Source organism: Balaenoptera borealis (genome assembly GCF_965194805.1).
Source record: "Balaenoptera borealis genome assembly, chromosome: 16".
NCBI lineage: Eukaryota > Metazoa > Chordata > Mammalia > Artiodactyla > Balaenopteridae > Balaenoptera > Balaenoptera borealis.
In genome coordinates this window covers 47,315,480-47,339,517 of record NC_138872.1, presented here as the reverse complement: position 1 = coordinate 47,339,517, position 24,038 = coordinate 47,315,480, and the positions used below count along the sequence as shown (strand labels likewise).

The 24,038-nt window shown below is 43.4% G+C and overlaps 1 protein-coding gene across 2 annotated transcripts in view; it reads left to right on the top strand.

The window, feature by feature from the left end:
• Nucleotides 1-24,038, top strand: part of CFAP61 (cilia and flagella associated protein 61) — a 258,593-nt gene that overhangs the window by 76,692 nt on the left and 157,863 nt on the right. For both annotated transcript variants that reach the window (XM_082359538.1, XM_082359537.1), the window contains exon 13: nucleotides 1,548-1,687. In XM_082359538.1, coding sequence (XP_082215664.1) covers nucleotides 1,548-1,687 — 140 coding nt within the window. The remainder of the gene's footprint in view (nucleotides 1-1,547; nucleotides 1,688-24,038) is intronic.

Sequence of the window (24,038 nt, the reverse complement as noted above, 5' to 3'; positions counted from 1 at the left end):
AATGAGATCTTGTACATTCATTTTCTCAGTTTTTAAAATCCAACGTGTATTTTACATTTAGGGCACATCTCAATACAAGCACTAAATTGTCATCAGAAATCCTCGCTCTGCTTTTAGAGTTCATAAAATTTACAGTTGAATGAGTAGATTCACATACCCAAATTGTTCTAAACATACATAAAGCTTTTCCAATAACTGAACTGAGTATCAGTTTTTATTTTATTATCTTTTCTTTTCCATTATGGTTTATTATAGGATATTGAATATAGTTCCCTGTGCTATACAGTAGGACCTTGTTGTTTATCCATTCCATATGTAATAGTTTGCATCTACTAACCCCAAACTCCCTGTCCACCCTTCCCCCACACCCCCTTCCCCGTGGCAACCATAAGCCTGTTCTCCATGTCTGAGTCTGTTTCTGTTTCGTACATAGGTTCATTTGTGTCACGTTTTAGATTCCACATATAAGTGATATCACTTGGTATTTGTCTTTCTCTTTTTGACTTACTTCGCTTAGTATAATAATATCTAGGTCCATCCATGTAGCTGCAAATGGCATTATTTCATTCTTTTTTATGGCTGAGTAGTATTCCACTGTGTATATATACCACGTCTCCTTTATCCATTCATCTGTCAATGGACATTTCGATTGATTCTATGTCTTGGCTATTGTGAATAGTAGTGCAGTGAACATTGAGGTGCATGTGTATTTTTGAATTAGAGTTTTGTCTGGGTATATGTCCAGGAGTGGGATTGCTGGATCATATGGTAGCTCTATGTTTAGTATTTTGAGGAACCTCCATACTGTTATCCATAGTGGCTGCACCAATTCACATTCCCACCAACAACGTAGGAGGGTTCCCAAGTATCAGTTTTGAGATGTAAATTTAATCAAAATGAAATAAAATTAAAAATTCGGTTCCCCAGTCTCACTAGCCACATTCCAAATGCTCGGTGGCCAGACTCAGCTCCTGGCCAGCATATTGGACAGCGCAGATACAGGTCAGGACACGCAGATCCCACTGCCCAGGTTAACCTACCCTTAGATCTCATCACCCAGGTGGGACCGTGCCCTGATAAAATACACAGACATCCATTGATGTGTAATCACAGGACTTTAGAGCAGAAAAGGCCTGGAGCACCACGCTCTCATCTCCCAGAGGTGGGGACCACGGCTGGTGGCTGGTGCAGCATCACTTGGTAAACCCAGGGCCTTTGCCATGATACTGTGCAGCCTCGTCGCTCCTGGATACAAGTGAATTTGCAAACGCAAACGTCCTTAGTTTAAAACTCTACTTCTGGAAAAGAGCTATGCTGACTGGGTCCTATGATTCACAATATTCCTTTATTCGGGTTTCAGTCAAACACAGATATTTTCTCCATATTCTTGCAATTGCTTATCCCCTGAATTTTCTGATTACTTTCCAAATGATAGGAATCTTTAACTTGAATATCATCTCCTTTACACATTTTACTCCTATTTAGTGTTTTACGGCAGGAATTTGTTTAGTGATAAATGATTTTTATCTGGTCTCCAATCACGCCAGGACAAGAACTTCTGCATCATTTCTCTGCCACATCTCACCCCTGAGTTTGTCCTCATACAGAACTTCGTGAAGATCGTCCCCTTCAACAACTGCACCCTGGACCAGGACCTCTACGTCTTCCATCGGGCAGGATTGCTCAAGTAAGCAGACGTGCCTTTGGCCAAAAGATAGTCCATGAAGTTAAAAAAAGAGAATGGAACAGGAGCTCCGTGACATTTTAATTTAATGATTTATTTTTAAAATTGTCTTATTGGCGGAGGACTTGATCAAGTGATTTTAACCAGTCCATTTAGAGGAAGAGTCATAGTGAAAGTTGCTGGTCCAGTCAGATATTAGAGCATAATCTAACTCCAAAATAGTCAAAACAATAGCCATGTTGACATTTCTATGGGTGGAACAAGTTAACACAAGAAAGAGTCCCACCGCAGACCCCAATAGAATAAGAATTGAACGCATGTCTGTGTGTAAAGGTATTATAGACTGATGTATATGATGGCGTTTGTGTTACAGTGAGAAAAGGAAGGATTATTTTGTAAATGGTGGGACAAAATAAAGACAGAAATGTTCTTCATATTCTACAGTAAAATAGATTCCCAAGTGATTGAAGAGTTAAATGTAGATATTGCAATAGTTAAAAATTAGAAACTGTTACCTACAGTGCTAGGTTCTGGGCCAGATTCTGAGAATACAGCAGTGAACAGCCTACTGGTGTGTCCCACATCCTTTCAAAGCTTATAAACACTCCTGTAAAAGTAAAACTGCAGCTGTGATGGGTGTACCAGCAGTGGGTCTGTGGGACTATGGAGACGTATCATTAGGAGATTCAGCCCAGTCAGAGGAAGTTTTCCTGAGGAAGAACACTGAGTTCTAGACAAGGAGTATGAGTGAAGATTGAACTTTATTGTGCCTCAGGATGGGGAAGGTCTTTTTAGAACATGGAAGAAAAAAATTAAGAATTTTTTTTTTTTTACTATATGAAACTTCAGAACCACTCTAATTTAATTAAAATGCAGGTGACTAATGGAAGGATATTTTTAACAAATATAACAGACACAAGGTTGGTATATTTTATATATAAAGAGCTTTAATAAATCAATAAGAAGACTATTTAACACCAAAATAGAAAAACTACCCCCCCACAAATGGCCAGACTGTTTGCATATGAAAAGAACAAAAAATCAATGGGTATTAAAAAATCTTCAAACTTATTGCTAATAAGAGAAAAGAAACAAAAGAAAGAATGAGACATCATTTTTGGTCAATTGGCTAGAATTAGAATATAGAAACATTCAATTCTAATGAGAAAAATGTAACTCTTGTCAGAATGTAAATAGACATAAAATTTCAAAGGGCAATTTGGCCGGAACATTAAGGTAGTTTATATTCTTTCACTCTTTACTTCCACTCCTAGATAGAAACATATCCTAGGAAACTTGTTGCAGAGATGCAAACAAAAATTTACATCTGAGGATTAAAGAACATTGGAAATACTCTAAACATCCAATAGTGAGAGAATGTTTAAATACTTTATGGTACCTATAGGAAGTAATCTATAACTATGCTTACAGTTCATTTTAAGAATATCTAATGATTAGAAAATGCTCAGAATGTAATGTTAGGGTAGAAAACCTATCAATAAATAAAACAGCATTTAAATATGACCAAAATTTCTAAAGAAGGAAAAAATGCATGAACAAAGTAGACTAAAAGGACACGTGCAGATGTAGTTCATGCCGCCCAGGACCCCTCGTTCAGTACTAATTTCGCACCTGCGGGATGTGTGGGCGCCACCAGCTCGAAGCTGGGTCCCCCGCCGAGGAGACTGCCCTGGACAGAAGAGAGGGCTTTGCCCAAGGTCCGCCCTCCCGAGGGCAGCCTGCATCCAGCAACTAGTCTGTGGTGTGGAGCAGGGGGTAGGGACACCTCTGAAGGGTCTTCCCGGGGCCAGGACGCCCCGAGGTGTCAGCTGGGCATTTGTTGTGACCCCATGGCTTGCAGTCCATCTTCCCCTTTGCCCCGTCCTGCCCTGCCCCTCCCCATAGGTGTGGAGGGTCCCAGGAGCCACCCTCATCACCCCCAGCATGCGGATCTCTGTGTGAGGCTGCCTCCTGGGGAACCCTGCCAGCGGCGCTAAAGATGGCCCGTGGTTGCCTCGGGGTGGTAGGAGGAGTGTCATGGGTGATTTTTAATTTCCTTTCTCACATGGCCTAAATTTTGGAATTTTCCTACACCAAACTTGGATATAGCAGGTGGTTGAAACCCATCAGATAGGCTTAAGTAACTGGAGAATTTATTACTACACAGAACCAAGGGAAGACGCCGAGGGCAATTCTGGTTTCATACGTGGTTTATTAGCCCTGTTGGATCTGTCTCTTCCGAGTTGACCCCTTCTCAGACACAGTGGTTGCAGGATGAGTGAGGTAGCTCCAGACCCTTTATCACTTAAGTCCACCAGGTGAAGAGTGGTGGGGATGTTTCTGTTCAGAAGCCCCAACACAGAAGTCTTACTGCATCTCAGTGGCTCAGATTGGCCCTCTGCCGGCTGACTTTGAACGCATCACCGGGTCAGAGGCTGCTGGTTGGCATCCCTTGGGTCAGGTCCCAAAGCTCAGGGCTGGGTGGGGGAGGGGTGCATCACCTATACAAATCTGGAGGCTTTTCTGGAGAAATGGGCAATGGAGCTGCTCCCCACACTTCCATCTTGGGATAGGACCAACTCGATCAATAGAAAGTGAACAGTAGATCTGTTACAGGAACAATGTCAATACCGTCCATTTTCTATAATTTAACTTTTTCAAGCTGTCTTATTCACATAGTCTCATTCTTACAAAATATTATGGAGCTCATCAAACTGCGCATTTAAAATGGGTATATTTAACTGTATGTAAATTATGCCTCAGTAAAGCTGCTACAAAATCTTGTGACAAAGGGATTGGTAGAGTAGTTTCAGAGAGCTTTCTCTATAATTGAGAAATTATAAGTGAAACTTGGAGAAACCTTCTAAATGATCACTTTATAATTGGGGAATGGTTAAATGAATTTTGGCATATTCATTCAGTACATTATTACGCAGATTTTGAAAAAATAAAAACAGATCTATATCATACTGTATGGAATGATACCTGGGATGGTGAGAAAAGCAAGGGTCAGATGATAATAGTAATAATAGTAATGACAGCTTACATTTATGGAAGGTTTGTAGTGTTTCAAGGACTTTCTTAATCACTTTCCATGTGTCTTTACGCACAGTGACCTTATTAGCTAGATACCATTATTATTATCCCCATCTTACAGGTAAGGAAACTGAGACACAGAGAGGTTAAGTAACTAGTCCAAAATGCACACAGCAGAAAGTGGCAGAGCTGGAACTGGAATGAAGGCAGCTGGCTTCCAGAGCCAACTCATAACTGCCTCACGTATTGCTTCCTATGCTGTGTTTTCAGCATAAAGCTGTTGTAGCAGAGAGACCCTAAAGCACTGTGGCTTGAGCCAGAGGACAGTTCCGCCTCTACCACACAGTGGTCCAGACAGGAGCAGGTGGTCTAAGGAGAGTCGTGGCTTTTCCCCACGAAGCTGTCCAGGGACCCAGTTCCTTCTCTCATTGCTCCTCCATCTCATAGAGCAAGGGTCTTACCTACTGTCCGTGTGGAGAGTCAGGGGTCTGCGAATTTGGAGGGGAAGAAAAATTACATCTTTCTGTTACTAACCTCTGATTGAAGTTTGACGTGTCCTTCCACTGTGAATGGAGGCAACAAACCTCAGAAGTGTCAGCGAAGCCGTGACTTTGTAGCCCATAGGAGTCACGGATATTCTCATATCACCTTACGGTTGTTGCAGATGTCTCAAAATATAGATGCTCATCGTACTTTGAAGTTTCAGTAACTTTATTCTCAACCAAAACTTGTTACTTGATGCATTAATGAGGAGACACAGATATTACCAAAACACACATTTTTAAAAACATTTTGATAACTCTACTTGATATAATTTGTTGTCTTTGATTTTACACGTTGAAAAGCATTAGTCTGAGAAGGGGTCCCGAGCACCCCCAGACTGTCAGAGGGGCCCATGGGGCACACAAGTGTTAGACCGCCGTCAGAGTGAGCTCTTTTCCTCTTGGTGCTGTAAGCCGGCTCAGGGCACCGTAGTCACATTTTAGCCACGGGGAAGGGTGCTAAGAGAAAGGGAGGGGAAGACTGTCCTCTTACAGAAGTTACATCACTTCTGGTCATAGTCTGTGCTCGGGAAATTGGTTGCACAGCCCTGCCGAGCCGCGGAGGAGGCCGGGGGGACAAGTTGCTGGCGGGTCAGGTGTGCGCCCGGCGAAAACTCAGTTGATTCAGTTATTAAAAGGGAGAAGGCGAGAGGGAAACTGGGGGACCATCATATCTAGTTTTTATCTTGCATATGTAAAGATGTTCTAGAAGGGTCCACGGGACTTTATTAACCTTTTGTGCTTCTGGGGAGCAGGACGGGGACGTGGCGGTGTAGATGGTGACGTACTCTTTGCTTTATGTCTGTCGGTTCCGTTTGATTTTTTTCATTAATAAACTTTATTTTTTAGAGCAGTTTTAGGCTCACAGCACAACTGAGCAGAAAAAGTGCAGAGGGTTCCTACAGACCCCTTCCCCAGTCCCCCCCCCAGACTCTCCCACAGTTAACATCCCACACCAGAGCTACACCATTTGTACCATCACGGAACCTACAGGGACTCACCATTATCAACCGGAGTCCACGGTTTACATGAGGGCTCACTCTTCTGTTGTACACTCTCTGGGTCGGGACAAATGTGCAATGACGTAGCAACCACCACACTATCATACAGAGTAGTTTCTAAAAATCCCCTCTGCTCCCCCTATTCATCCCTCTCTCCTTCCCCACAGCCTCTGGCAACCACTGGTCTTTCTCCTGTCCCCATAGTTTTGCCTTTTCTAGAATGTCAGAGTTGGAATCCTACAGTACGTGGCCTTTACAGATTGGCCTCTTTCAGTTAGTAATGAATATTTTAATGTTCCTCCGTGTCTCTTTGTGGCTTGATAGCTTATTTCTTTTTAGCCCAGAATAATATTCCATTGTCTGGATGGACCACAGTGTATTTATCCAGTCACCTACTGAAGGACAGCTTGGTTGCTTCCAAGTTTTGGCAATTATGAATTTCAGCAATTATGAATCTATGTGCAGGTTTTTGTATGGACGTCGGTTTTCAGCTCATTTGGGTATATACCAAAGAGCACAACTTTAGATTGTATGGTAAGAATATTGGGTTTTGTAAGAAACTGCCTCACTGTCTTCCAAAGTCCTCCACCATTCTGCATTCCCGCCAACAACGAAGGAGAGTTCCTGTTTCCTCACATCCTCGCCAGCATTTGTCAGTGTTTTGAATTTTCGCCATTCTCATAGGTGGGTAGTGGTATCTTGTTTTAATTTGCGTTTCCATACTGACTTACGGTGTTGAGCATCTTTGCATTTGCTATTTGCCATCTGTATATCTACTTTGGCGAGGTGTCTGTTCATATCTTCTGCCCTTTTTTAAGATTGGGTTGTTCATTTATGTTTGAGTTTTAAAAAATTATGGGCATGCATTACTTCCATAATAGAAAGTGTAGTTAATTTTTTATCACTGAGATTTTAAATTTTATTATGACTCAGGTAAAACTTTCATTAGAATGTTCTTTACGCTCTCTGCATTCTTACGTAGAGTGTATTGGTGACATTTTCTTACGACTTGGGCTTCTCTTTATGAATAAATACACACTGATGAGAGCAACCGGATGACAGGGGATCAGGATAGGGCCATGGGTCTGCTTGAGGTAGTGGCCTTGTTCTTAGTGGCTTAATTACTTAATTCACAGTCATATTCTTTTCTTGTACACTCTCTCTCTTATTTACTATGTACATGTATTGCTTTTGTTAACAATTAAGTTTAAGTTTTTAAAACAATGAGACTTTCAGCACTTGTCTGGAAATTAGTCCGGGTTGCAGCATGGCCCTAGTTTTTCTTTCTAACCATTTGCAGTGTCAGCTTCATTTTTGTTTTGTTTTGTTTTGTTTTAATCACTCACGTATAAAGTTGGAGCAAATCATGTACACCTGGGTGCTTTTCTGAAAAATTAAAGACTCACAAACCGAAGTAGTTTCCGTGCCTTTAGAAAATCATGATCCTTGTCACCATTCCCATCTGAGCCCTCATTGGGAGCTTTCCTTTGTTGCTCTGAGTTTTGTCGCCAGCCCACTGACAACTGCACACCCGGTTCTCAGCGTGTCCAGTCTTGTAGTCCAGACTTTGCACTTTTACTCTTGTTCCTGTCTCTCTTGTGGCCATGGCAGCGGGTCACTGTTCTCTAGAGCAAGCTTAGATTTTTAATTCTTTAAATTCTAAACACAAAGAGCTTTACAAATGTTAGGAATGGTAGTTTTGCCTGTAGGATCGCTCAGCTTGTAAAGGGAACACGATGTCAGAACCGGCTTCTTCCCTCTGCACTTTGAAAGCCCAAACCACAGGGCCCCTTCAGGCAACTGAGCTTGGCCGCAGGAGAGGGAGGAGGCCAGCTGACCTGAAGACCTTCCCACAGAAACATGGAGGAAGGACAAACTCACACCTTACATCCCAGAGGTATTAGTATTTTTTTAAAAAAATATATTGGTGTTAAGCAGTGGATTTGGAGGACGTTCATATGTCACAAAATGAAGCTGAGAGATGTGAGTGTAGAACCACCTCGAAGAAGACCAGCCGTGCCCTCAGATGGGTCCCTGGCACCAGATGTACCCCAGGGGCCCTGCCTTCACGGGCCTTCCCCGCCTGCCCTGTCTCTGAAAGTCCCCAGATGTCATGTCCCCCTCCCCCCTCTCCCCCCTCCCCCCGGGCACTGAAAGCCAGAGGTACGGGAGCTCCATGAGCAACACGGCAACCTTTGTAGGCCAGGCACCGTGTGGTGAGGCTCTGGGACCCCTGGCCTGCGGGGCTCACACTCGGGTTTTAGTCAGCGAGGCCTCACAAGGGTCTGTTGGTCCGTGATGTCAAGGACGACCATCTGGCGTGGCTGGCAGCCCCGCAAGGCCATCACGGACATGCATCTTGTACCTTCCTGCACCTGGCCTCACCCTCGTGCAGGGAGAGTTCTGTGTTTCAGAGCTGCTGCTTCTACTCCAAGTGCGGTCCATGGATGAGTACCCACCCAGAACTTGCTGAAATGCAGGATCGGAACCCTGCCCCCGGCCTTCTGAGTCGGTTTGCCTGGGAGTCTGTGTTGTGAACAAGGGCCCCGCTTGATTTCTATACCCATTAAAGCTTGAGAAGCGTTGAAGGTGCTTCTGCTTTTTATGAATAAATCTTTCGGTAGAGAAGAATGGTGATTCTCACTCTCCTCCAAATACGGATTTTCTGTAACCATGTAAGCCACATGTACTTTATTTTTTTAATTTTTATTTTTTGGTTGCTTTGGGTCTTCGTTGCTGCATGCAGGCTTTCTGTAGTTGCAGAGAGCGGGGGCTTCTCTAGTTGTGGAGCACGGGCTTTAGGCGCACGGGCTTCAGTAGTTGCAGCACTCGGGCTCAGTAGTTGGGGCACGTGGGCCCTAGAGCACGCTAGCTTCAGTAATTGTGGTTTGCGGGCTCTACAGTGCAGGCTCAGTAGTTGTGGCGCACGGGCTTAGTTGCTCCGTGGCACGTGGGATCTTCCTGGGCAGGGGTCGAACCCGTGTCCCCTGCATTGGCAGGTGGATTCTTAACTACTGCGCCACCAGGGAAGTCCCGCCACATGTACTTTAAACCTTTAGTTTCTGGTAGTTTTTGGTTCTGTTGAGGTTTTTTTTTTTTTTTTTAAACATCTTTATTGGAGTATAATTGCTTTACAATGATGTGTTAGTTTCTGCTTTATAACAAAGTGAATCAGTTATACATATACATATGTCCCCATATCTCTTCCCTCTTGCATCTCCCTCCCTCCCACCCTCCCTATCCCACCCCTCTAGGTGGTCACAAAGCACTGAGCTGATCTCCCTGTGCTATGCGGCTGCTTCCCACTAGCTCTCTACTTTACATTTGGTAGTGTATATATGTCCATTCCACTCTCTCACTTTGTCCCAGCTTACCCTTCCCCCTCCCCGTATCCTCAAGTCCATTCTCTAGTAGGTCTGTGCCTTTATTCCAGTCTTGCCCCTAGGTTCTTCACGACCATTTTTTTTTTTTTTTTAGATTCCATATATATGTGTTAGCATACGGTATTTGTTTTTCTCTTTCTGACTTACTTCACTCTGTATGACAGACTCTAGGTCCATCCACCTCACTACAAGTAACTCAATTTCGTTTCTTTTTATGGCTGAGTAATATTCCATTGTATATATGTGCCACATCTTCTTTATCCATTCATCTGTTGATGGACACTTAGGTTGCTTCCATGTCCTGGCTATTGTGAATAGACCTGCAATGAACACTTTGGTACATGACTCTTTTTGAATTATGGTTTTCTCAGGGTGTATGCCCAGTAGTGGGATTGCTGGGTCTTATGGTAGTTCTATTTTTAGATTTTTAAAGAACCTCCATACTGTTCTCCATAGTGGCTGTATCATTTTACATTCCCACTAACAGTGCAAGAGGGTTCCCTTTTCTCCACACTCTGTCCAGCATTTATTGTTTGTAGATTTTTTGATGATGGCCATTCTGACTGGTGTGAGATGATATCTCAATGTAGTTTTGATTTGCATTTCTCTAATGATTAATGATGTTAAGCATTCTATCATGTGTTTGTTGGCAATCTGTATATCTTCTTTGGAGAAATGTCTATTTAGGTCTTCTGCCCATTTTTGGATTGGGTTGTTTGTTTTTTGATGTTGAGCTGCATGAGCTGCTTGTAAATTTTGGAGATTAATCCTTTGTCAGTTGCTTCATTTGCAAATATTTTCTCCCATTCTGAGGGTTGTTTTTTGGTCTTGTTTATGGTTTCCTTTGCTGTGCAAAAGCTTTTAAGTTTCATTAGGTCCCATTTGTTTATTTTTGTTTTTATTTCTGTTTCTCTAGGAGGTGGGTCAAAAAGGATCTTGCTGTGATTTATGTCATAGAGTGTTCTGCCTATGTTTTCCTCTAAGAGTTTGATAGTGTCTGGCCTTACATTTAGGTCTTTAATCCATTTTGAATTTATTTTTGTGTATGGTGTTAGGAAATGTTCTAATTTCATTCTTTTACATGTAGCTGTCCAGTTTTCCCAGCACCACTTATTGAAGAGGCTGTCTTTTCTCCATTGTATATTCTTGCCTCCTTTATCAACGATAAGGTGACCATATGTGCGTGGGTTTATCTCTGGGCTTTCTATCCTGTTCCGTTGATCTATATTTCTGTTTTTGTGCCACTACCATACTGTCTTGATTACTGTAGCTTTGTAGTATAGTCTGAAGTCAGGGAGCCTGATTCCTCCAGCTCCGTTTTTCTTTCTCAAGATTGCTTTGGCTGTTCAGGGTCTTTTGTGTTTCCATACAATTGTGAAATTTTTTGTTCTAGTTCTGTGAAAAATGCCCTTGGTAGTTTGATAGGGATTGCATTGAATCTGTAGATTGCTTTGGGTAGTATAGTCATTTTCACAATGTTGATTCTTCCAATCCAAGAACATGGTATATCTCTCCATCTGTTTGTATCATCTTTAATTTCTTTCATCAGTGTCTTATAGTGTTCTGCATACAGGTCTTTTGTCTCCTTAGGTAGGTTTATTCCTAGATGTTTTATTCTTTTTGTTGCAATGGTAAATGGGAGTGTTTTCTTAATTTCACTTTCATATTTTTCATCATTAGTGTATAGGAATGCAAGAGATTTCTGTGCATTAATTTTGTATCCTGCTACTTTACCAAATTCATTGATTAGCTCTAGTAGTTTTCTGGTAGCATCTTTAGGATTCTCTATGTATAGTATCATGTCATCTGCAAACAGTGACAGCTTTACTTCTTCTTTTCCGATTTGGATTCCTTTTATTTCTTTTTCTTTGATTGCTGTGGCTAAAACTTTCAAAACTATGTTGAATAATAGTGGTGAGAGTGGGCAACCTTGTCTTGTTCCTGATCTTAGTGGAAATGGTTTCACTTTTTCACCATTGAGGACGATGTTGGCTGTGGGTTTGTCATATATGGCCTTTATTATGTTGAGGAAAGTTCCCTCTATGCCTACTTTCTGGAGGGTTTTTATCATAAATGGGTGTTGAATTTTGTTGAAAGCTTTCTGTGCATCTATTGAGATGATCATATGGTTTTTCTCCTTCAGTTTGTTAATATGGTGTATTGCATTGATTGATTTGCGTATATTGAAGAATGCTTGCATTCCTGGGATAAACCCCACTTGATCATGGTGTATGATCCTTTTAATGTGCTGTTGGATTCTGTTTGATAGTATTTTGTTGAGGATTTTTGCATCTACGTTCATCAGTGATATTGGCCTGTAGTTTTCTTTCTTTGTGACATCTTTTTCTGCTTTTGCTATCAGGGTGATGGTGGCCTTGTAGAATGAGTTTGGGAGTGTTCCTCCCTCTGCTATGTTTTGGAAGAGTTTGAGAAGGATAGGTGTTAGCTCTTCTCTAAATGTTTTATAGAATTCGCCTGTGAAGCCATCTGGTCCTGGGCTTTTGTTTGTTGGAAGATTTTTAATCCCAGTTTCAATTTCAGTGCTTGTGATTGGTCTGTTCATATTTTCTTTTTCTTCCTGGTTCAGTCTCAGAAGGTTGTGCATTTCTAATAATTTGTCCATTTCTTCCAGGTTGTCCATTGTATTGGCATATAGTTGCTTGTAGTAATCTCTCATGATCCTTTGTATTTCTGCAGTGTCAGTTGTTACTTCTCCTTTATCATTACTAATTCTATTGATTTGAGTCTTCTCCCTTTTTATCTTGGTGAGTCTGGCTAATGGTTTATCAATTTTGTTTATCTTCTCAAAGAACCAGCTTTCAGTTTTATTGATCTTTGCTATCATTTCCTTCATTTCTTTTTCATTTATTTCTGATCTGATCTTTATGATTTCTTTTCTTCTGCTAACTTTGGGGGTTTTTTTGTTCTTCTTTCTCTAATTGCTTTAGGTGTAAGGTTAGGTTGTTTATTTGAGATGTTTCTTGTTTCTTAAGGTAGGATTGTAGTACTATAAACTTCCCTCTTAGAACTGCTTTTGCTGCATCCCATAGGTTTTGGGTCATCATGTTTTCATTGTCATTTGTTGCTAGGTATTTTTTAATTTCCTCTTTGATTTTTTTCAGTGATCTCTTGGTTATTAAGTAGTGTATTGTTTAGCCTCCATGTGTTTGTATTTTTTACAGATATTTTCCTGTAATTGATATCTAGTCTCATAGCGTTGTGGTTGGAAAAGATACTTGATACGATTTCAATTTTCCTAAATTTACCAAGGCTTGATTTGTGACCCAAGATATGATCTATCTTGGAGAATGTTCCATGAGCACTTGAGAAGAATGTGTATTCTGTTGTTTTTGGATGGAATGTCCTATAAATATCAGTTAAGTCCATCTTGTTTAATGTATCATTTAAAGCTTGTGTTTCCTTATTTATTTTCATTTTGGATGATCTGTCCATTGGTGAAAGTGGGGTGTTAAAGTCCCCTACTATGATTGTGTTACTGTCGATTTCCCCTTTTTTGGCTGTTAGTATTTGCCTTATGTATTGAGCTGCTCCTATGTTGGGTGCATAAATATTTACAATTGTTACATCTTCTTCTTGGATTGATCCCTTGATCATTATGTAGTGTCCTTCTTTGTCTCTTGTAATAGTCTTTGTTTTAAAGTCTATTTTGTCTGATATGAGAATTGCTACTTCAGCTTTTTTTTGATTTCCATTTGCATGGAATATCTTTTTCCATCCTCTCACTTTCAGTCTGTATGTGTCCCTAGGTCTGAGGTGGGTGTCTTTTAGACAGCATATATACGGGTCTTATTTTTGTATCCATTCAGCCAGTCTATGTCTTTTGGTTGGAGCATTTAATCCATTTACATTTAAGGTAATTATCAATATGTATGTTCCTATTACCATTTTCTTAATTGTTTTGGGTTTGTTATTGTAGGTCTTTTCCTTCTCTTGTGTTTCCTGCCTAAAGAAGTTCCTTTAGCATTTGTTGTAAAGCTGGTTTGGTGGTGCTGAATTCTCTTAGCTTTTGCTTCTCTGTAAAGGTTTAATTTCTCTATCAAATCTGAATGAGATCCTTGCTGGGTAGCATAATCTTGGTTGTAGGTTTTTCTCCTTCATCTCTCTAAATATGTCCTGCCACTCCCTTCTGGCTTGCAGAGTTTCTGCTGAAAGATCAGCTGTTAACCTTATGGGGATTCCCTTGTGTGTTATTTGTTGTTTTTCCCTTGCTGCTTTTAATTTTTTTTCTTTGTATTTAATTTTTGATAGTTTGATTAATATGTGTCCTTGCATGTTTCTCCTTGGATTTATCCTGTATGGGACTCTCTGTGCTTCCTGGACTTGATTAACTATTTCCTTTCCCATATTAAGGAAGTTTTCAACTATAATCTCTTCAAATATTGTCTCAGTCCCTTTCTTTTTCTCTTCTTCTTCTGGGACCCCTATAATTCGAATCTTGGTGCATTTAATGTTGTCCCAGAGGTCTCTGAGACTGTCCTCAATTCTTTTCATTCTTTTTTCTTTATTCTGCTCTGCAGTAGTGATTTCCACTATTTTATCTTCCAGGTCATTTATCCGTTCTTCTGCCTCAGTTATTCTGCTATTGATCCCTTCTAGAGAATTTTTAATTGCATTTATTGTGTTGTTCATCACTGTTTGTTTGCTCTTTAGTTCTTCTAGGTCCTCGTTAAACGTTTCTTGTATTTTCTCCATTCTATTTCCAAGATTTTGGATCATCTTTACTATCATTATTCTGAATTCTTTTTCAGGTAGACTGCCTATTTCCTCTTCATTTGTCAGGTCTGGTGGGTTTTTGCCTTGCTCCTTCATCTGCTGTGTGTTTCTCTGTCTTCTCATTTTGCTTAACTTACTGTGTTTGGGGTCTCCTTTTCACAGGCTGCCGGTTCGTAGTTCCCGTTGTTTTTAGTGTCTGTCCCCAGTGGCTAAGGTTAGTTCAGTGGGTTGTGTAGGCTTCCTGGTGGAGGGGACTGGTGCCTGTGTTCTGGTGGATGAGGCTGGATCTTGTCTTTCTGGTGGGCAGGTCCACGTCTGGTGGTGTGTTTTGGGGTGTCTGTGGCCTTATTATGATTTTAGGCAGCCTCTCTGCTAATGGATGGGGTTGTGTTCCTGTCTTGCTAGTTGTTTGGCATAGGATGTCCTGCACTGTAGCTTGCTGGTCGTTGAGTGGACCTGGGTCTTGACGTTGAGGTGGAGATCTCTGGGAGATTTTTGCCGTTTGATATTACATGGAGCTGGGAGATCTCTTGTGGACCAGTGTCCTGAACTTGGCTCTCCCACCTCAGAGGCACAGCCCTGACACCTGGCTGGAGCACCAAGAGCCTGTCATCCACATGGCTCAGAATAAAAGGGAGAAAAAAAAGAAAGAAAGAAAGAAGAAGATAAAATAAAATAAAATAAAGTTACCAAAATAAAAAATAATTATTAAAAAAATTTTTTAAGTAATAAAAAATTTAAAAAAAGAAAGAAGAGAGCAACCAAACCAAAAACAAATCCACCAGTGATAACAAGTGTTAAAAACTATACTAGAAAAAACAAAAACAAAAAAACAGACAGACAGAGCCCTAGGACAAATGGTAAAAGCAAAGCTATACAGACAAAATCACACACAGAAGCATACGCATACACACTCACAAAAAGAGAAAAAGGGAAAAATATATATATATATCGTTGCTCCCAAAGTCCACCACCTCAATTTGGGATGATTCATTGTCTATTCAGGTATTCCACAGATGCAGGTACATCCAGTTGATTGTGGAGATTTAATCCGCTGCTCCTGAGGCCGCTGGGAGAAATTTCCCTTTCTCTTCTTTGTTTGCACAGCTCCCGGGGTTCAGCTTTGGATTTGGACCCGCCTCTGCGTGTAGGTCGCCTGAGGGCGTCTCTTCTTTGCTCAGACAGGAGGAGGTTAAAGGCGCAGCTGCTTCGGGGGCTCTGGCTCACTCAGGCCGCGGGGGAGGGAGGGGTACGGAGGAGGCGGGGCGAGCCTGCGGCGTCAGAGGCCAGCGTGACGTTGCACCAGCGTGAGGCGCGCCGTGCGTTCTCCCGGGGAAGTTGTGGCTGGATCATGGGACCCTGGCAGTGCCGGGCTGCACGCGCTCCCGGGAGGGGAGGTGTGGAGAGTGACCTGTGCTCGCACACAGGTTTCTTGGTGGTGGCAGCAGCAGCCTTAGCGTCTCATGCCCGTCTCTGGGGTCCTCGCTGATAGCCGTGGCTCGCACCTGTCTCTGGAGCTCCTTTAAGCGGCGCTCGGGATCCCCTCTCCTCACGCACCAGGAAACAAAGAGGTAAGAAAAAGTCTCTTGCCTCTTAAGCAGCTCCAGACCTTTTCCCGGACTCCCTCCTGGCTAGCTGTGGTGCGCTAACCCCTTCAGGCTGTGTTCACGCCGCCAACCCCAGTCCTCTCCCGGCGATCCGACCTCCAAAGCCTGAGTGTCAGCTCCCAGCCCCGCCCACCCCGGCGGGTGAGCAGACAAGCCTCTCGGGCTGGTGAGTGCTGCTCGGCGCCGAGCCTCTGTGCGGGAATCTCTCCGCTTTGCCCTCTGCACCCCAGTTGCTGTGCTCTCCTCTGTGGCTCCGAAGCTTCCCCCTGCCCACCCCCTGTCTCTGCCAGTGAAGGGGCTTCCTAGTGTGTGGAAACCTTTCCTCCTTCACAGCTCCCTCCCACTGGTGCAGGTCCCGTCCCTATTCTTTTGTCTCTGTTTTTTCTTTTTTCTTTTGCCCTACCCAGGTACGTGGGGAGTTTCTTGCCTTTTGGGAGGTCTGAGGTCTTCTGCCAGCGTTCAGTAGGTGTTCTGTAGGAGTTGTTCCACATGTAGATGTATTTCTGATGTATTTGTGGGGAGGAAGGTGATCTCCCCGTCTTACTCTTCTGCCATCTTGAAGCTCCGCCAATCAATGTGATTTTTAGTAGACAGTACAGGTATCTTCATGACTAAGATAAAAAAGAGTTATGGAGGTCAGAAATCCAGAACACCAAACACTGGGGCTATAGGTGCCGCTGCAGTGGGCTGGCTGGGGCTCGCCTTCCCTCCGCTGCCTCCGCCGAGGCCAGGATGCTGCTGGTGGTGGCTGCACTGGTGGGCGGCTGGACTGCCGTCTGCCTGACAGACTTGGTGCTGAAAGTGACAACCTCGGGTCTAAGGCACAAGCCCACGGTACCCAAGGTCGGGGCGCAAGGCCCGAGGCCTTTTCTCTTCCCCCACCTGCAATGGAGGTGGGTGGCCAGTTCCCACATGCAGCCTTCTGCCGGGTGCCGGGTCCGTGGAGTAAATTAAGCAGAGCCGGTTGCAGGCGGGCTGTGGCGGGTCCCACCCGGGAGGCAGGCACCGCTAGCGGGCTCGGAGGGCCGCGCGCTGCCAAACCCCGCTCTGCACCTGGGAGGAAAATCAAATGTCCGCCTGGAAAGGCATTGTATGCCTTCGTTGTCTGCCTTCGCTGTCGGCCTTCGTTGTCTTTAAGGCTGCAACCCTCCAGAGACTCTGGTATTGGAAAGAATCTAAATCAAGTTTCTGTTGAGCTCTTAAGGCCCTTCTGTATTGCATAAATAGACCCCTGGGCTAGATTTTATAAGAATATTTGAACAATGGCAGTCTTGTGGATTTTTATCTAATACAAAGTAATGCTTTAATTTCTCTTATCTTTTTCTAATTCTTTTTTTAAAATTGAAGTATAGGTGACTTACAATATTACATTAGTATCAGGTATACAACATAGTGATTCAATATTTTTATAGATTATACTCCATAAAAGTTATAAAATATTGGCTATATTCCCTGTGCTGTACATTGCATCTAATTCTTGTCTCTTCATAAACACGCTTCTCACAACATGAGTTCTTCTAAAACCATCTTTTGAAATTTTAAAACTTAGATTATCAGTGGAAATGTTTTCAGTTGGAAATAAAAAACCCCCAACTCAGAATGGCTTCAGACATAGGGCAGTCATTGGCCTCCATAGCTGGGAGGTCTGGAGACAGGCAGGGCTTTGGGGTTTGAATCTTCGGGGTCCTGGCTTCTTTCCGTGTCCACTCTGCTTCCCCCATGTCAGTTCCAGCCTGAAGTTGGCGTCCCTCATGTCGGCCTGATGGCTGACACCTGTGACCACCACAGGGGGGGAGCTGGCCGCAGGTGGGCTTTCTTTCCCAGAGGCCCCAGGCCCACGCCCCCCTCATTCACCCTGTACTTGACATTGAGTGTGCAGGGTGTGCCCGCCCCCATCCTAGGTGCTGGGGAAGCAGAAGTGACCCAAACCGACAAAAACCCTCGCCCTCATGGTGCCTGCACTCCAGGTGGAGGAGAAAGACGTAAGGAAAGGAGAGCGAGAAGATACAGCGTGTGTAAGCGTGAGGGTGACCGCGAAGAGGGATGAGAGATGCAGGTGTGGGGCGGGGTGGGGAGGAAGGAGGCAGGGGAACAGCCAGGTGGGCACGGCCCTCCACACCCACGCTTTTCCTGCCGTGGCTTTAGAATACATCATGTCCTTCCATTTTTTTTGTTTCACTTCTCTTGACATTTGGGATGGATCGTTCATGCCCTTAAGTTTGGTTACTCTAAATTTCATGACCCCGTGTCCTGGTCTCCCACCCGATCGCGTTCCTCTTCCCTTGGGAAATTATATTTGTGTCTGTCACCTGCCCTTTGGCCATGCTGCTGAGCACGGGGACAAATCACTCACTCAGTCGCTAGCAATGCCACCTCTCTCGTCAACAGGTTCCACGTGAGGGCCCCTCTCGTTTCCTTTGTGGCTGCTGGTCTTTGAGAGGATGGTTCCCAGTATTTATGTTAGCTTTCATTTGGAATGTGCATAAACTAAATGCTTTTTAACACTGTACTTCACTGAGTGATCTCTGGGATGTTTCCGCACGTCACCTGAGGCTGGAGTGTGGTACAAAAACCTCTTTCCTTTTCCTTCTGCTGCCCTTCATAATCACCCCGGTTCTCCTCCTTCTTTATTCATGAGCAGAGGACACATTTGGGTGAACCAGCCACTTATTCCATCTTCCTGCCCTTCCAAACCATGTTTTCTGAAATTTGCCATTTTTAATTTAGGGGACTATGTTTAGAACTTACTCATCCAACTGATATTTACTGTGCCAGAAATGATTTTCTGTGAATAAATATTGACAGCTAAGTTGAGTCATACCACCAATTGTCAACTTTGCTCAGCAAATAAAAATGCCCTTAGGTAGTTGGCTTTTAAATGTTTCCTTCCCTCAGTGTTTTTGTTTTATGTGTTTTTCCGTGGGTGACTCACTCGTGCCCGGTTGTCATCTTTTTCTAGAACGTCACCGTTATACCTATTTTGGGCTCATGTTGTCACGGAGGGTGTTTTAGGGATATCAGTCTTTCTGGTGCTTTTAATCAGCTTCCTTGAAGAGAAGGCAAGAGAAACTTTATTTTGTGGTTATTATTTTGTTTTGTTGTTTGGATTAAACTGAAATGCTGATGGCTGTCGAATTATTTTATGTTTCTATTACATAGATCACTCCTTTGGAATTCAGAAAGACTCAAATTACTTTTTCTTCTTTCCATCATTTAGTTTTAATTTACCAGCATCAAAAAATTGCCCTATATTCTGCAAGGCCGAGGGACGACACACACATAGACTGCTAGGTGTCTAAAATCATTCATTCATTCAACTTAGGGTCGAAAAATCAACTGTTAAATCTTTTCCCTTCTATTTTTATGTATGATTTTCTATTTTGTTATGCATGCAGTCTGATTAAATGCTATAAATTCTGACCTTTGAGGCCAGAGTCTGCCAAAAGCAGGAGAAGAAAAACTCCTGGGAAGCAAAACTTTCCAGACCCAAGAAGGGACCAGTGGGCAAGGGCGACATCATTTCTTCGTGGAGAGGCATACATTTCCTGAGGCATCCAAGCACATCAGAGGGAGGACGTGTGAGAGAGTAGTGCCGTGGGGAGGTGAAGGACCACGGGGAAGGGTCAGGAAACGAGGGAGCCCCACGCAGGACCCCCTCAGGAGACCTTGCTTTTTCTGTGGCTGGAGGAAGCCCTGTGGATGGGTGAGGACAGCCACAGCAAAGTGCTTCTCTGATTCAAGGCGACTTTAGAACCACGTGTGAGCCCTTGAGGAAAGAATGGCTAAGCCATCCTGGCGACTGAGCACGTGTTCACTTCCAGGAAGGTCGTGCAAGGTGACCTGCATAGCAGGTGGGAGCTGGGGGCGTGGTTTCCTTCCCGGTTCCGCACCTGGTTATGGGACAGAGGAAGGGGCTCAATATAGAGGTTATAATGAAAGAATGAAGATCAGAAACTCCTCATTCCAAACTTGTGGAGAGATGAAAGTGGGACCACGTTTAGGTATATCTGGTGGGCCCGCCATCTGTTTCAGTCCCTCCAGGCCCCAATTCTGATATGTAAACATCAAAATGAACTTTGTCTCTTTGGATATTTATTTAGCACATTAAAAGTTTATTCCACAGAAGGTCTTGGCATCATTTTGTAAACCCTCAATTGACTATTCTTAATCTTTATGATTTATCTGAAAATATGGCAAGAAATAAAGATAGCTGCTCGATAGTTTGACAATAAATGCAGTCTCCTTTTGGTGTGTGCGTGTGTGTGTGACATCCATATATATTTCAAGAAAATTTCATTTTAATTAAGGATCACATGTTGAGAGTAAAACACTTAGCATCCTTACAACTTTTTTTTTTTTAACATCTTTATTGGAGTATAATTGCTTTACAATGTTGAGTTAGTTTCTGCTACAACTTTCTTTTGAAGTCATTTTATTTTTCCAGAGGCCCTCTATGGCTAAAACACAGACTGAGGTCTGCGTAACTCCCCGTCCATTTCTAACCTCATTCTCATCATTTAAAACTTGAAGGGATTTCAGAATTACTTCTCGGAAGATAGTTCTGGAATCAATAGTAGGTCAGCTCCACGAGGGCAGGCATTGTGGACTGTCTTGTTCCCTACACCCAGGACATGCTGGGCACGCAACGAATGTTTAGTCAGCGTCTGGCTGACTGAGTCAGAATGACTGACTGAGTCATTCTCAATAAAGCCGCTTGAATCGTTGATTTTTAAGGCATGCATTTTAATTGAGGATCTGTTTCTTACGCATATTCATTTTTCTCTTTTTCTGGGTGCTCCTGTCAATTGCCACGTAACAGCAATTAGGACACATACCTATTGCCACAGTTTCCCTTTTGCCGTCTCCAGGTCCTCATCGTCTTATTCCTGGTAAAAGCAGAACTAACAGGCTCCCGATGTGTAAGCAGGTCGTATCCACACCAGCCACTTGCCGTAGAGCCCTGGTGAAGAGGTCACTTAGGGAGCAAAGCTACATTCTGCTTTTCGAGCTAAGCAGAAAACAATTGAAACATAGCATTCAGAGGCAGACACGAAGCAATAGAGAGCAGCCTTTTCCAATAGAACTACGGAGTGAGCCGCAGAGTATGTGATTTTAAGTGTTCTAATAGCCTCAGTAATTTAAAAATCAAAAAAAAGTAGGCAAAACTAATTGTAATATTTATCAGTTAACGCTTTGTAGTCAAAATATTATTGCTTTCAAATATAATCAGTATAAAAAAGTATCAATGAGATCGTCTACATTCTCGTTTGGGGCCAAGTCTGCAGAATTCGGTGGGTATCTTGCATGGACAGCACATCTGGATCCAGAGATGCCACCTTTCAACGCTCAGCAGCCACGTGTGGCCTGTGGCCTCCAGACTGGACAGCATGGCCTTAGAGCAGGGCACAGACATGCCGCTGCTGCTCAGTCCTCCCCTGAAAGTCCAGGAACTTTCATGTAAATCGTGAAACACTCTTCTTTGGTAAATGTAAGTAGCAGAGATGAGAGCGTCACAATATAACACAAAATGGTCGTGTTCCCTAATCGACAGTAGATTTTCAAGGACAAACTAACGAAATAACGTTTGAGTTTTTGTGATACTTGGCAGTAAAATGGCCCCTTTCCCATTGAACATGTGAGCACTGCTTTGCGCTAGGAAGAGCCCTGGGCTTTCAGAGTGGACCATGATGTGGTCTGAGCTGTGAGCCTGGCTCAGGGAGGGGAGGGTGGAGGGGGACGATGCCCACATCCCAGAGAGCAAAGGCCAGCACAGTGGCTCCCCCAACACTCTTAATAACTCAGTTGTAGCGTTTGTCATGCACAGAAGCCTGGGGGAAATGCTCTGGCCGTCTACGTGCAAGCTGTATAATTCACTCATTCAACAGATGTTGCTTGAACACCTACTAGGTGCCAGGTGTTGGTCTGGCCAAGGGGAGGCAGCAGTGAGCAAACAGACCCAAATTCTTATCCTCATGAAGTTTTACTTTAGTGAGAGGGGACAAGCAATGAAAAAAATAAACAGAAGGTAGGAAGTACTATGGAGAAAAATACGAGATGAGTCAGAGGAGAGATCCCAGAGGAGGGGTGCTCAGCCATCCTAGGACTTTGGCAATCATTGCTGAGGCCCTTAACCTTGGTCCACAGGGAGAATTCAGGAGAAAACCGCATCTTTATTTTTATTAAGGCTTAACTAAAATCTAACATTTCCTTCCATTGTAAAAGTAGGCAACAAACCACAATATTATCAGTAGCACCTGTAACTTTCTCTTCCATTGAAACAACAGGTATTTTCCTATCCTGTCATATCTTGGGATTTGCAGATATCTGCAAATGTTGCTTAAGGCCTATGCTCATTTATACAGCAAAAGTATGGAGATTATTAGATCACTGCTGAATCATGTCGTTTAATGAGGCCATAGAGTGTAATCCTACATATTTTATTTTGTGCATTTAAAAACACTTTTCTGAGAGGGGTCTTTGGCATAAAAGAGCTTAAAACCCCTGCATTTACTGGGATTTGAGTAGAAGAGTGGTATGATCTGACTTAGCTTTTTATTTATTTATTTATTTTGCCTGCATTGGGTCTTCGTTGTTGCACTGGGGCTTTCTCTAGTTGCGGCGAGCGGGGGCTACTCTTCATTGTGGTGCATGGCCTTCTCATTGCGGTGGCTTCTCTTGTTGTGGAGCACGGGCTCTAGGCACATGGGCTTCTATAGTTGCAGCACGCAGGCTCAGTAGTTGTGGCATGCAGGCCCTAGAATTCACGGGCTTCAGTAGTTGCAGCTCGCAGGCTCTGGGGTGTGTGGCCTTCAGTAGTTGTGGCTTGCGGACTCTAGAGCATAGGCTCAGTAGTTGTGGCACACGGGCTTAGCTGCTCCACGACATGTGGGATCTTCCGGGACCAGGGATCGAACCCGTGTCCCCTGCCTTGGCAGGCGGGTTCTTAACCACTGCACCACCAGGGAGGTACTGACTTAGCATTTTATAAGCGTCACTCTACCTGCTTTGTTGAGGATGGACTGTCGGGCAGCAGAGGTGGGAGTGAGGAAGACCCATCACGGTGCTGCTGCAACAGCCCAGGCAAGAGGTACTGGTGGCTGGGCCAGCATCTGAGGTCATGAGAAGTGGTTGGGTTCTGGGTGCATTTTCAGGGCGAGCCAGCTGACGTGCTGCCGGGGAGTGAGGCGTGCGAGAAAGAGAACCAAGACTAAGCCAAGGGTTTGGGCCTGAACCACAGGAAGGATGGAGCAGCCATTGACTAAGGCAGCTGCCAGAGGCTCTGGGATGGTAAGAGTGAGATGACGGGTAGAGGGCCAGGCGTTTTCACTTGGGAGAAACAAGATCCTTTAGATTAACTTTATCCAGATCTTCAACAGTATTTTAAATCTTTTGCCCAGTACCAATTTGTGAACAAAGTGTCTCAAACTCTAGCAATATGATGGTGGAATTCGTCATATTCTTGTCATAGTTATGTCAGTTTTTTAATTCAGTATTCTGAAATTATATTTTTAGATCTCTACAGATTTGATATTGTTATATCTTCCTAGTGAACTTTTACTTTTATAGTTAAAGACCCTCTTTTCCTCATAATGCTTTTTGCCTTAGGGTCTAACTTACCTGATATTATTTGCCGCGTCAGCTTATTTTTTTGGCTCTTCATTGCTATTCCCCTGTCCTTTTCCCTTCATCTTTCTTTGGTATTGTATATATGTGTATTTTGTAACAGCTTTATTGAGGTATAATTTACACTATACAATTCACCCACTCAGAGTGTACAATTCTGTTGTTTTTAGTACATTCACAATTCATCACCCCAAAGGATACCCCTTACCCATGCTGCAGTCACCCCTGTCCCCTTGTCCCCCCCGGCCCCCAGCAGCTAATCTACATCCTGTCTCTGTACACTTGCCTATTCTGGGCATTTCATATAAATGGAATGAAACAGTATGTGGCCTTCTTTCACTTTTCAAGGTTCATCCCTGCTGTAGCCTGTGTCAGTACTTCATTCCCTTTTGTGGCTGAATAATATTCCAGTGTATGGATAGACCACA